Source organism: Piliocolobus tephrosceles, chromosome 7, assembly GCF_002776525.5.
Source record: "Piliocolobus tephrosceles isolate RC106 chromosome 7, ASM277652v3, whole genome shotgun sequence".
Lineage (NCBI taxonomy): Eukaryota > Metazoa > Chordata > Mammalia > Primates > Cercopithecidae > Piliocolobus > Piliocolobus tephrosceles.
The window spans coordinates 47825337-47839770 of NC_045440.1; the positions used below are offsets into that span (position 1 = coordinate 47825337).

At 41.5% G+C, this 14434-nt stretch overlaps 1 protein-coding gene across 1 annotated transcript in view; it reads left to right on the plus strand.

Moving 5' to 3' along the window:
• PRKDC (protein kinase, DNA-activated, catalytic subunit) overlaps window positions 1–14434 on the plus strand; it is a 178103-nt gene that overhangs the window by 65644 nt on the left and 98025 nt on the right. The window contains exons 35-39 of the mRNA XM_026456198.1: window positions 790–993; window positions 4772–4957; window positions 5336–5440; window positions 7266–7433; window positions 9020–9147. Of these exons, the coding sequence (XP_026311983.1) occupies window positions 790–993; window positions 4772–4957; window positions 5336–5440; window positions 7266–7433; window positions 9020–9147 (791 nt within the window). The remainder of the gene's footprint in view (window positions 1–789; window positions 994–4771; window positions 4958–5335; window positions 5441–7265; window positions 7434–9019; window positions 9148–14434) is intronic.

The window sequence follows — 14434 nt, forward strand, 5'->3', positions numbered from 1 at the left end:
CTTGAGCCCAGGAGTTTGAGACCAGCCTGGGCAGCATAGCGAGACCCTGTTTCTACAAAAAATTTTTTTTAATTAGCCAGATATGGTGGCACATGCTTGTAGTCCCAGCTACTCAGGAGGCTGAGGTGGGAAGATCGCTTGAGCCCAGGAAGTCAAGGCTGTAGTGAGTCATGAGCATGCCACTGCACTCCAGCCTGGGCAACAGAGTGATACCCTGTCTTTAAAAAACAGCAAGGCTGGGCAGGGTGGTTTATTGCCTGTAATCCTAGCACTTTGAGAGGCCAAGGTGGGTGAATTGCTTGAGGTCAGGAGTTCAAGACCAGCCTGAACTACATGGTGAAATGCTGTCTCTACTAAAAATACAAAAATTAGCCAGGGGTGGTAGAACGCCCTTGTAATCCAAGCTACTCGGGAGGCTGAGGCTAGAGAATCGCTTGAACCTAGGAGGTGGAGGTTTGCAGTGAGCCAAGATCGTGCCACTGCACTCCAGCCTGGGCAACAGAGTGAGACCCTGTCTCAAAAAATAAAAATAAAAAACAACTACAAGATTTTTGGACATTTGGAAGAAATATGGGTCAAGGAAGATTTCTTTCCCAAAATGAAACCTAGGAGATGGAGGCTAGTTGAAATATATACAATTTCAGCTTGAATCCAGACTTCACATATCAGGCTCTTTTTAGACCTGTGTTGTGTCATTTTCCAATTTCAAAGTTAATTAGTTGCCAGCGGTCTTTCTGTGCCATGCAAAGATGTGCCCTGGTTATGGTACCTCTCCTTTCTTTTTTCCAGTGTGAACGCCTCGTGAGTCTTCTCCTGAACCCAGCAGTGCTGTCCACGCCATCCTTGGGCAGCTTACAGAGCAGCGTCATCCACTTCTCCCATGGGGAGTATTTCTATAGCTTGTTCTCAGAAACTATCAACATGGAATTATTGAAAAATCTGGATCTTGCTGTATTGGAGCTCATGCAGTCATCAGTGGATAATCCCAAAATGGTAATAAAATTTTCTTTTAAGTAAACTTTTTTTTTTTTTTGGAGACAGAGTCTTGCACGGTTGCCCAGGCTGGAGTGCAGTGGCACGATCTCTTCTGACTGCAATCTCTGCGTCCCAGATTGAAGCGATTCTCCTGCCTCAGCCTTCTGAGTAGCTGGGATTACAGGCATCTGCCACCACGTCTAGCTAATTTTTTGTATTTTTAATAGAGACGGGATTTCACTATGTTGGCCAGGCTGGTCTTGAACTGACTTTGTGATCTGCCCGCTTTGGCCTCCCAAAGTGCTGAGATTACAGGCGTCAGCCACCGCGCCTGGTCAATATTTTCTTATATAATCCTTATAAAAGGGTTGCCATATTCCTGAAATATTTCATTAAAGCATGACAAGACTTTTTCCTAGAAGGTTAAAAGCTCTTGCTTTTAACAAACTCAGAAAAACCCAAAACATACCACTTATCAATAGTTAATGAATGTTAGGCCAGGTATGGTGGCTCATGCCTATAATCCTAGCACTTTGGGAGGTGGAGGTGGGTGGATCACCAGAGGTCAGGATTTCGAGCCCAGCATGGCAAACATGGCAAAACCTTGTCTCTACTAAAAATACAAAAAATTAGCCAGGCATGGTGGTACGCGCCTGTAATCCCAGCTACTCAGGAGGCTGAGGCAGGAGAATTGCTTGAACCTGAGAGGCGGAGGTTGCAGTGAGCGGAGATCACGCCCACTGCACTCCAGCCTGGGTGATAGAGCGAGACTCTATCTCAAAAAAATAAATAGCTAATGAGTGTTACTGGATGATGAAACATTGATTGTTTTTTCTATTCCCTCATGCTTTGCAAATTTCTAAGCCTAAATATTATAAGGCACAGCTATTCAGGATATTGATGTTTGCCAAGACGTGGCCTTGGAGCTTATAAACCCATCCTGGGGCCCAGAGCTGACTTTGCATTCACACCAGCTGCAGGCAGGTCTCTGCACCCCGGTAGACCTCGCTGTTCTCAGAGCTCTCTTGTGGCCTTGATGCTGAGTTATCATTTGTGGCACATTCCTGCTGTGTCCCCCTTTCCCCCTCACATTGACTCTCTAGAGATCAGTATTTAATATATAGTTGACTTTCGTTTGCTAAACCTCTGGAATTTTGAAATTTAATTTGTTCTGTGGACAGAAACTGCTAACTGTTGGTATGACCATTTTAAGGGAGAGTACATGATTTCGTAAGTTGAGCTTCTATTGCAAACAGTGCTTGTGTGCTGTAAGGGAATCTTTTGTGGTAGATTGCAGTAGGAATTTGTATTCTTTAAAATTAGAAATAAAATCGTAGTAGATGACACTCAGATTTAACATTCTGATTTCGTAAACTGTGACCTCTGATGGAAATGATAGAAAAAGCATACACCTTAACCTCTATTCCTGCCCTAAATTCCTCTAAAGTAACAGAATGAGATTTAACAAAAACACCACTACAGTCTCAAAGGACACAGAGAAAAGGAGAAAAGGATTTCCAAGAGTGACAAGAGTTGTAAATCTAAAGGACAGGTGTGGCAACATCGGAAGTTGGAAGTGCCGAGCCCCAGCAGGGCAGGCATGAGAGCAGGGGTGAGCAGAGGCTGAGAAAAGAAGATTAGGCAAAGGCCAGCTTTCCCCTACAGGGCAGCCTCCTTTCCCTGCTGCTGGAGGTCTGATCCCACTTAAAGAGAAGGCAGGAGGCAGTGACTCCCTTGAGAGGATAGAGACCTCCAGACTGGGAGGCTCTGGCATGGCTGAATATATGGATACCATCAGGAAAAGAGGGAAGTTCAGTGCAAACCTACCTAAATTCTAGACTTTGAGGCTGTCTGCCCTTTCCCTCTGAATACAGTTCAGCGTCTGCCCTTGACAGGGCACCAGAATATCCTGACAAGCCCTAAGAGAAAATAAAGATGCAGGCATCACAGCCAGCTGGGTCAGCGACAGTGATCCTCCCCACCAGTGAGCCCTGCATGCTGCACAGCACTTCCAGGCGGGTAATACCTGTGAGCCGGCAGCCCTGGGGCCCAGGCACTTGGGGAAAGGGACGCCAGAGGGCATAACAGGACATGGGCAACTGTGGCAAGGCCCGTTCACTGAGATGGGAATGTAAGGTGGAGAAGTAAAACTGAAAGATGAGAGACAAAACTGTGAAATAAGAATTGCTTTGGAGAATGAACATCAGAGAACAAAAAATGTCTCGGGAATTAAGCATAGGCATCAGAAATTAAAAATGAAAGAGTTTGGAAGGTAAACTTGAGTAACTTTCACAGAGAGTAGAGTGAAAAGACAAAACGGAAAACACTAGAGAAATGAGGAGGAGACTAGGGATTCATGCACGAGGTTGAGCAGCAGGGCCTTGGCTCCAGAAGGCAGGGGCCAGGAGAGACATTTGCTGAGGACACAGCTCCAGAGGAGCCCAGAAGCAAAGGCTTTGAGTTTCCAGGTAGGAGAGGGCCATGGAGTTTCCAGCATGGTGCACAGAAACAGCTCCACGTGGAGCACATTTCTTGAGAATTCAGAACCCTGGGGTTTCACTACAAGAAAAGATTCTCAGGTTTCCACTGCAGAAAAAGCAGTTATGTGTGAAAGGATCTAGAAATTGAATGACATATGTCTTTTCAGCAGCAGTGTGGACACTGCAAGACTTGAACCAGATTTCTTCCACAATTCATAAGAGAAGTCTCCAGCCTAGAGTTCTGAATCCAGCTGGATTATCCATTATGTGAGAGTGGAATGCAGATGTTTTAGACATGCCAGATCCCCAAGAGGTCCCTGTGCACTCTCATCACGTTGTTGCTGGGTGGAAAGTGATCACGCAGTAAGCCAAGACGGGAAGGTGCTGGATGCAGTATGTCAGCCCTGCACAGAGGCGTGGATGGCCCAGCACCAGCATTGCAGATCAGGAGCTGAGTTGCCACAGAGATGGGGCAGATAGACCTGATAGGCTTAGAGGGCTTGCAGCAATTTCATAACTTGGGAGAATTTGATAACGAATTAATGACAGACACATTGAAAACCGCAATGAAAGCAAACAAGATTAGCTTCACGGAGTACAAAATGTGCAAAAAGGGAAAAGCATTGTTTCTACTTGGAACATCTGTGAAAAATGTTTGCACAGTCAGAATGACAGGAATAGTGAATGTTAATCTGATCAAAATGAGCCTGTCACTCTGTTGCAGGAGTGGTGGTGAGACAGGAAATGTGGGTGTGCACGTATGATGGTAGTTGAACAGGAAGTGTGCATTTGCATGTGTGCATGTTCACTTGTGTGTGTACACCTGTGTGTGCTAGTGTGTGCCTGTATGGTGGTAGGACCGGAAGTATGCGCTTGGGTGCATGTTTGCTTATGTGTGTACATCTGTGTGTGGTTGTGCATGCATGTACAGTGGTGGTGGGACAGGAAGTGTGCATTTGTGCATATGTGCATATTTATGTGCTTGTGTGTGTACACCTGTGTGTGCGTGTGCATGCATGTACAGTGATGGTGATGGTGACAGAAGAGAGCTGACTCCTGTTTCCTAGACTGCCCAGACTAGGAAAGCCAAGAGAAGCTGGATGAGCCTGGTGACATAGCTAAGGCCACCCTGTACTTTCTGTGGAAAAACTATGGTTAAAGTGCAATCAAACTCGAGGAGTTTTGAAGTAGATAAACATCTATTATAGAAATAGCTTATTTATTTTCCAAGAATAACTTTGAAATAAAGGTAAATTTTGTTTTCTGTCATTTTCAAAATTAAGAATTTTTCTTCACTCACAACGAAATTGTCTTAGGTCAGTACCGTTTTGAACGGCATGTTAGACCAGAGCTTCAGGGAGCGAGCAAGCCAGAAACACCAAGGACTGAAACTTGCGACTACAATTCTGCAACACTGGAAGAAGTGTGATTCCTGGTGGGCCAAAGATTCCCCTCTCGAAACTAAAATGGCAGTGCTGGCCTTACTGGCAAAAATTTTACAGGTATTTTGAGATTCCTTTAAAAAGCAGTCATGTTTGTTCTTCTGAACTCTGTAACTTGTGTCTTTAAAATTTGATGGAGATTGCTCCAAAAGCTCATTGGTTTGACAAATAAGAAGATATTTTGACAGGATAGTTGCGTATATTTACCTTTTTAAATTTTTTCCATTGTTTATTAGACTTACTATTTCTTATGCTATATCTTTTTAATGTACCTTTGCATGTATTATCTTAACAGATAGTATTAAAATATTTTACAATAAGATTGTGAAAATATTAGTGAAGCCCATAATTAAATTTACAGTTCATTTCTGGAATTTAAACAAAGGAAATAAAGATGTAATATACAAATGTGTCCTGTTTTTCTTTTCCTTCCTTTAGATTGATTCATCTGTATCTTTTAATACAAGTCATGGTTCATTCCCTGAAGTCTTTACAACATATGTTAGTCTACTTGCTGACACAAAACTGGATCTACATTTAAAGGTAAACAGTGAAATATTTATTTTTTTTGGATTACATTCTCTTCTATTTTCATATTTTTTATTTTTGCATATTTGTGATGTTTTTTATTTTTTATTATGGGAAATTTCAAACGTGTTCAAAAATAGGGAGACTAGCACAGTAATCCCCCTGTACTTATTAGCCAGTCTCGATAACCATCCTGTTTGGGCATGTTTATTCACCTGTGTAGTCAACCCCCCCGTCAGCAGGCAAGGAAGGCCAAGCAGGCTGGGCATGTTTTCTGACCTGCACCTGCTTCAGTTCAGGGTGTCTCTCCAAGACATGAGAACATTTGCTTGCTTCCTTCCTTCCTTCCTTCCTTCCTTCCTTCCTCCCTTCTACCCTCCCTCCCTCTCTCCCTCCCTCCCTCCTTCCTTGCATCCCTTTCTTTCTGTCTCTCTCTCTTTTCTTTTTCTTTTTCTTCTTTTCTTTTCTGCGACAGTCTCGCTTTGTCACCCAGGCTGAAGTGCAGTGGCGCAATCAAGGCTCACTGCAGCCTCTGCCTCTTGAGTTCAAGTGATTCTCGTGCCTCAGCGTCCCGAGTACCTGGGATCTCAGGCGTGCGTCACCAGGCCTGGCTAATTTTTGTATTTTTAGTATATTTCACCATAGTGGCCAGGCTGTTCTCAGACTCCTGACTTCAAGTGATCTGCCTGCCTCGGCCTCGCAAAGTGCTGGGATTACAGGTGTGAGCCACCACGCCTGGCCTAGAACATTTCTTTTAAAGTATAAGATTATCATATTTGGAGGAATTAACATTTGTGTTTGCATACATATGATTTAAATTGGCTATAATGACTATTACTCAGTCATTTTTCTATTAAAAATAATATAAAAATTTTTGGTGATTTTTCGGGTCAAGAATTAATAAATATTGTCATTTTAAGGTTACTAATTTTAAAGTCCTAGAACAATTAGATTTTAAACACTATTGAAAAGTGACCTTAATTCAAGGGACCTTTTTATTGGATAAAGGGGATAATTCTTTGGAATTTTCTGCTGTGTGATTAATCAAGTTTCCCATTTCTCCATAGACAGTCTTGGAATTTATCTGCCATGCAAGAGAGAATAGGAATCAACTCCTAGTTCTTGTTAAGCTCAGTATGAAGTTCTTATATAGTTCTGCAATGTGTAGTTGTAAACCACTCCTTAGGTTATTTAAAATGTTCTTTTTACACAAAGCTTGTACAGTACATTTTTACTAGGGTCATTATTTGTAGAAGAGAGAGCACATATCGAATCAGCACCATGTCCCATTTATTTATGTGTCCATAGTTGGAGTCAACTGACTAGCCTGGGTAACAGTCAAAGCTGAGGTATAGGTTGGGCACGGTGGCTCATGCCTGTAATCCCAACATTTTGGGAGGCTAAGGCGGGCGAATCTCCTGAGGTCAGGAGTTTGAGACCGTCCTGGCCAACATGGCAAAACCCTGTCTCTATGAAAAATACAAAAAAAGTTAGCTGGGCATGGTGGCAGGCGCCTGTAATCCCAGCTACTCTGGAGGCTGAGGCAGAGAGAATCACTTGAACCCAGGAGGCGGAGGTTGCAGTAAGCCTAGATTGTGCCACTGCACTCCAGCCTGGGTGACAGAGTGAGACTGCATCTCCAAAAAAAAAAAAAAAAAGGTGAGGTACAGAGTTGTATTCAGGTTGGTTTTTAATATAATTTAGAAATTATGCTAAAGTGATTCATTGATTCCACATAGTGCTTTATTTGCAATGTCTTTAGAAAACAGTAATTTTATTTATTCTGTGGGATATATAAGCCATAACTCGTGCAGTTTCTTATGTGTGCCTTGTTCCACAGGGCCAAGCTGTCACTCTTCTTCCGTTCTTCACCAGCCTCACTGGAGGCAGTCTGGAGGAACTTAGGCGTGTTCTGGAGCAGCTCATCGTTGCTCACTTCCCCATGCAGTCCAGAGAATTTCCCCCAGGAACTCCGCGGTTCAATAATTATGTGGACTGCATGAAAAAGGTTGGTTTCTAGTAATATCAAGTAAAATGAGAACACTGATTTTTTTTTTCTTGTTACATATCTTGATGAAAAGAAGTGAGTGAAATACCCATAATCAGAGAAGTTGTAAACCACCCGATAGGTTATTCAGAATGTTCTTTCTACACAAAGCTTGTACAGTACATTTTTACTAGGGTCATTATTTGTAGAAGAGGAAGCACATACCAAATCAGCACCATATCCCATATTATTTATGTGTGCGTAGCCTGAGAATTCATTTTATTCACTTGGAAAGCAGTGACAGGCGTATATGTGAATCCACGAGAATCTGTTTTTTTCTCCCATTTTTAAATTGTGAAATATTTTATGCATAAAATGGAAAGTATAAAGTATATTTAAGTTATGAGTAGTAATACCAAAAGAAGCTAAGAAATAGAATATTACCAATAATTTCCAAATTTTAATAGAATAGCAATTATTTGAGAAGCATTTTGTGATTATCCCTAATACGATAGTTTGAGCATCCCTTATCTGAAATGCTTGGAACCAAAAGCATTTCAGATTTTGGAATGTTTTTGTATACATGAGTTATCTTGGGGATGGGACCCAAGTCTGGACATAGATATGAAATGCATTGGTGTTTTTTGTTTTGTTTTGTTCTGTTCTGTTTTGAGACAGGGTCTTGCTCTGTCACCTAGACTGGAGTGCAGTGGAAACTGCACAGAATAATTTCAGAGATGAAAGAAGGTGTTGTGTCCACGAGATAGGATAATGATCCTTGGAAATTAAATATGCAGAAGCAAAATTTAAAAAACATACCTGTTCTGTTCTGAAGATAAAATTAAGATATCTCCTAGAAAGTAGAACAGAAACTGAGATGGAAAAGGGGAGAGTCAAGATGAGAACATCGGGGGAGTGGCCTGGGATATCCCCTCTGTAGTGAGGACGATGTGGAAAAGATGCACATTACCAGAATCAGAGTAAGGGCAAGAGTCCCTGGCATGGTGAAGGAGGGGGCGCCTGTTGAAGGCTCATCTCCATGTACTCTCGGAACCTGAGATAGAGAGAAGAGTAACATCTGCAAAACCTAAAAAGAATCGGGGCCGGGCGCAGTGGCTCATGCCTGTAATCCCAGCACTTTGGGAGGCCGAGGAGGGCAGATCACCAGGTCAGGAGATCGAGACCATCCTGGCTAACATGGTGAAACCCTGTCTCTACTAAAACTGCAAAAAATTAGCCAGGCGTGGTGGCGGGCGCCTGTAGTCCCAGCTACTCGGGAGACTGAGGCAGGATAATGGCGTGAACCCGGGAGGCAGAGCTTGCAGTGAGCCGAGATCGTGCCACTGCACTCCAGCCTGGGCGACTGAGCGAGACTCCGTCTCAAAAAAAAAAAAAACTTAAAAAGAATCTAGGCTCGGTATAGTGAACATTGATATATACCAGCCACTCACAATATCCATAAAAATGACAGAAATACTGGTATTTGTTAAGTCTGTGAAATTCTAGTATATTTTTCTATATGTTATATATTGTTATTACATAAGAAACTTTTCATATTTTTAGTAAAACTCAACAAAATTTTGATGATGTTGATGTATTTTTTCTAGTTTCTAGATGCATTGGAATTATCTCAAAGCCCTATGTTGTTGGAATTGATGACAGAAGTTCTTTGTCGGGAACAGCAGCATGTCATGGAAGAATTATTTCAATCCAGTTTCAAGAGGATTGCCAGAAGGTAAGTCATTCTGGTCTGGGATCTCAGAAACCATACGCATTTCAGTTTGGTGGGAAATTATCTTCTCTGTTCCATAAAAAGCTGAGTGGCAATTACATCCTTGCTACTAAACTTTATTTTTTTGTCTTTAAAACAAAACTTTTATTATTATATTTTTCAAACATACACAAAGCTAGAAGAAGAGTATAAATAAGGCTCCAGATTGAACAAAGTTCAGCATTTTCCAAGCTTCATCTTGGCCTTTTATCATTTTTCTTTTTTGCTGCTGCTATTGTAATTTAAAGCAAATCTCGGACACCATGTCATTTCACCTCTAAATCCTTCTGTATATGTCTCTTAAAGCAGTTTTCTTGAATAGCCATAGTACCATTATCAACTGAACGAAATTATCAGTAATTCCATAGTCCGATTTCCTCAGTAGTCTCAAACATGCTGATAGTGTTGAGTTATTTGAAATATCCAAACAAGGTTTATACATGGCATTTCACTGTTGTGTCTCTTCAGTCTGCATTTAAAACAGTCTCTTCCTGTATTATTTATTTTGTTGGAGAAACTTGGACACTTGGCCTGTACAATGTCTTATATTCTGGATATATCTGATTCTTTTACTTTCATTTAACTTCTTCCTCCAGTCCTTGGGTTTTCTGTAAATGAAAAGTTATGTCTAAAAGCACAGTTAGATTCAGGCTGAAATTTTGGCAAGACTAATAGTTGATACTTTATACTTCTTATTCATGGCATTAGAAGGTGTATAATGTCTGGTGGTCCTGCTTTTAGTGATGCTAGGATTGACTAGCCATGTGCATCGTTGCATTTTCCTCATGGTTTAGCTCCATTTTTGATGGTTGCCCTGAATCACTTAATTTCATTAAGAGTTGCAAATGGCCATTTTTCTGATTCTTTTATTCCTTCTAAATTTAGAGCCTGGAATTACAGTGTAATGAAGGTCTCATCACTGGGATTGTTTGATTACCAAAAATACAATTTAGTATTTTAGCAAAAATATAGTGGGAAAAATAGGACATAATTGATTATTGATTTTTTTTTTTTTTTTTTTCTTGAGACAGAGTGGCTCTGCCACTCAGGCTGGAGTGCGTGATCTTGGCTCACTGCAGCCTCCATCTTCCGGGTTCAAGTGGTTCTCCTGCGTCAGCCTCCCAAGTAGCTGGGATTACAGGCATGCCCCACCACAATGGCTAATTTTTGTATTTTTAGTAGAGACGGTGTCTCACCATGTTGACCAGGCTGGTCTGAAACTCCTGACCTCAAATGATCCGCCTGCCTTGGCCTCCCAAAGTGCTGGGATTACAGATGTGAGCCACCCCACCTGGCCCTGATTATTGATTTTTGAAGTAAGGGTTTGATGCCATGGTTACTTCTCATAGTAAACTTCCAATGAATTTTTAAAATAGGCATTTATCTATATTGAATTTGTAAATATCCATGTAAATTTGTCTTGAGTTGTATTTTACAGATCATAAACTTCACTAACTGTAAGTATATAGTCCCATCATTTCTAGGAACTTTATTGAGTATGCAACCAGCACCATGCAACATTTTTATTCCCCAGTAAAACCCCATAGGAGCATTTACAATTGACTGCCATTGCTGATCCTAGCTCCACGCAAACACTAATCTACTTTCTGTCTTTATAAATCTGCCTTCTCTGGACATTTTATATAAGTGGAATTATACAATATGTGATTTCTTATTCCTGGCTTTTTTGTTCAGCGTAGTGTTTTTGATGCTCATCCATAACATAGTTCATTCCTTTCTACTGGTATTTTAAAAGATACCATAATTAACCAACTATAAAACAGAATTCTGCACAGCAGCAGAACACATTCTCTTTGAGCATACTTGAAGCATTCTTTAGGACAAACTATATATTAGACCATAAAAACAAGTCTTGATAAATTTAAAAAGGTTGAAATCATACAAAGTATGTTCTCTGTCCAAAGTGAAGTTAAATTAGAATTCAACAACACAAGGAAATTTTGGGAATCTGAAAATATTTGTAAATAATCAACTAATTAATAAATAACATATTTCTAAATAGCCCTTGGGTCAAATAAGAAATTACAAAGGAAGTCAGATAGTATTTTGATCTGAATAAAATAAGAATAAAGCATATCCAAATGTGATGCAACTAAATAAGTGCTTAGAGGGAAATTTATATCTTTTAATTCCTATGTTTGAAAATAGGAAAGATTTAAGTTAGTAATCTGAACTTTCTACCTTAAAATCTAGGAAAAAAAAAAAACTAACCCAAAGGTAATACAAAGGAAGGCAATAGGAAACAGAAAAATGGTGGAGAAAAATCAGTATTTATTTTCACAATCAAAGTTAAAGGAGTTGACAAACCATTAGCTAGGCTAACCAAAAATAAAGGAAAAATCAAAGTTTGTCAAAACTTTTTAAGAATGAAAGGAGGTGGATGTAACCCACTGACCTCTTAGAAACTGTAAGAAGATTATAAGTGAATATTATGAAAAATATTGGGCCAGCAAATTCAGCAACTTAAGCAAAATGGGCAAATTCATTGAAAGTCATAAATTACCAAAACTGACTCAAGAAGAAATAAAATGTACGAATACATCCCTAACAAGTAATTAAATTGAATTAATAACTAAAAATCTTTCTGTAAAGGAAATCTCAGACCTACATGGCTTTTTTGTTTTGTTTTTTTAGATGCAGGGTCACACTCTGTTATCCAGGCTAGAGTGCAGTGGTCAAGGCTCACTGCAGCCTTGACCTCCTGGGCTCAGGCAATCCTCCCACTTCAGCCTCATGAATAGCTGGAACTACAGGGATATACCACCACACCCGGCTAGTTTTGTATTTTTTGTATACACACAGGGTTTTGCCATATTGCCTAGGCTGGTCTTGAACTCCTGGGCTCAAGTGATCTGCCTGCCTTGGCCTTCCAAAGTGCTGGGATTACAATCATGACCCACTGCGCCTGGCCTCCAGATAGCTACTAGTGAATTTTATCAAATATATATATATATATATATATATGTGTGTATATATATTTCAGACAGAGTCTCACTTTGTCTCCCAGGCTGGAGTGCAGTGGCTCACAGCAGCCTCCAACTCCCGAGTTCAAGTGATTCTTGTGCCTCAGCCTGCTGAGTAGCTGAGACTACAGGGGCACACCACCACACTCGCATAATTCTTTGTATTTTTAGTAGAGACAGGGTTTTGCCATGTTGTCCAGGCTGGTCTCAAAGTCCTGAGCTCAGGCAATCCTCCCGCCTCAGCCTCCCAAAGTGTTAGGATTACAGGCGTGAGCCACTGTGCTCGGCCCAGATATATGATATATTTTTGTTTTTGTTGGTACATTGGTGCATATATTTATGGGATACATGAGATATTTTGATACAGGTGTATAATGTGTAATAATCAGGTCAGGGTGACTGAAGTATTCATCACCTCAAACATTTATCCCTTCTTTGTGTTAGAAATAATCCAGTTATACTCTTAATTATTTAAAATGTAAAATATTGGCCAGGTACGGTGGCTCACGCCTGTAATCCCAGCACTTTGGGAGGCCGAGCCAGGCGGATCACAAGGTCAGGAGATAGAGACCATCCTGGCTAACACGGTGAAACCCCGTCTTGTAGGTGTGCTTCATTGTTTTTTATTTTTTTCTTTTGTCCCCTCTGACTGTGTATTTTCAAATAACCTGCCTTCATGTTCACTAATTCTTTCTTCTGCTTCATCAGTTCTGCTTTTAAGAGACTGTAGTGCATTCTTCAGTATGTGATCTGCACTTTTCAGATTCAGAATTTCTGCTTGATTCTTTTAAATTTTTTCAGTCTCTTTGTTTAATTTGTCTGATAGGATTCTGGATTCCTTGTCTGTGTTATCTTGAATTTTGTTGGCCTTTCCTCAAAACAGCTATTTTGAATTCTCTGTTTGAAAGGTCACATATCTCTGTCTCTCTTGGATTGGTGTTGGTGCCTTATTTAGTTCATTTGGTGAAGTCATGTTTTCTTGGCTGGTTTTGATGGTTGTGGATGTTCATTGATGTCAGAGCATTAAATATTTTAGGTATTTATTGTAGTCTTCTGGGCTTGTTTATATACATCCTTCTTGGGAAGACTTTCCAGGTATTTGAAGGTACTTGGGGGTTTGATCTAAGTCTTTGGTCACTGAAGCCATATCTGCTTTAGGGGCCACCCTAAGTCATAATCTGCTGTAGGAGGCACCCCAAGCCCAGTAACACTGTGGTTCTTACAGACTTATAGAGGTACCACCTTGGTGGTCTTGGTACAATCTTGGAAAATTCCCTGGCTTACCAGGCAGAGACTCTTGTTTCCTTTACTTACTTTTCTACAAATGGAGTCTCTCTGTCTCTGCTGAGCTGCCTGTAACTGGGGGAACGGTGATACGAGCACCTCTGTAGCCGCCACCACTGGGACTGCATGGAGTCAGACCTGAAGCACACAGCACAGCACAGCACTGGGTCTCACTGAAGGTCTTAAGTGACCACTGCCTGGCTACTGCCTGTGTTCATTCAAGGCCCAGTGGCTCTACAATCAGCAGGAGGCAAATCTAACCAGTCTTGTGTCCTTTCCTTCAAGACAGTGATTTCGCCCCGCCTCCAGGTGGGTCAAGAGATGCCATCTATGAGCCAGGCCTGGAGTTGGGAACTGTAGGAATTTACCTGGTGCTCTGTTCCACTGCTGTTGAGCTGGTACCCAAGCTTCAAAATAAAGTCCTTTTCATTCTTCCCTCCCCTTTCCTAAAATAGAGATATCTCTCCCTGTGGTCACCATTGCCCCAGGCCTGCAGTGAGGACTGCCTGGCTACTGCTGATTTTCACTCAAGGCTCAAGGGCTCTGTAGTCAGCTTGTGGTGAATGCTGCCAGTCCTGAGTCTCTCCTTTCAGGGTAGTGGGCTCCCCTCTGGCCTAGGGCAGGTCCAGAAATCCTGTCTATAAGAGCCAAGGCCTAGAACTGGGGACCCCAGAAGCCCTCTGGGGATATTGCGTCTCTGTGGCCAAGCTGGTGCCCATGTTGCAAGGCATGAAACGTAATGCAAGTCTCCTTTACTTTTCCTTCTTCTCTCAAGCAGAAAGGGTTTCTCCCTGTGACCACGACAACTGGGAATGTGCTGGGTCACACTTGAAGCCAGCATGGCCCTGGGTCTTAACCAAGGCCCACGGCAAGTACTACCTGGTTGGCACTGGTAATTCATCACCCAAAGGCTCTTTAGTCAGTAGGTGATGAATCCCATCAGGCTGAGCCCTTCCCCTCAAGACAGCGGGTTTCCTTCTGGC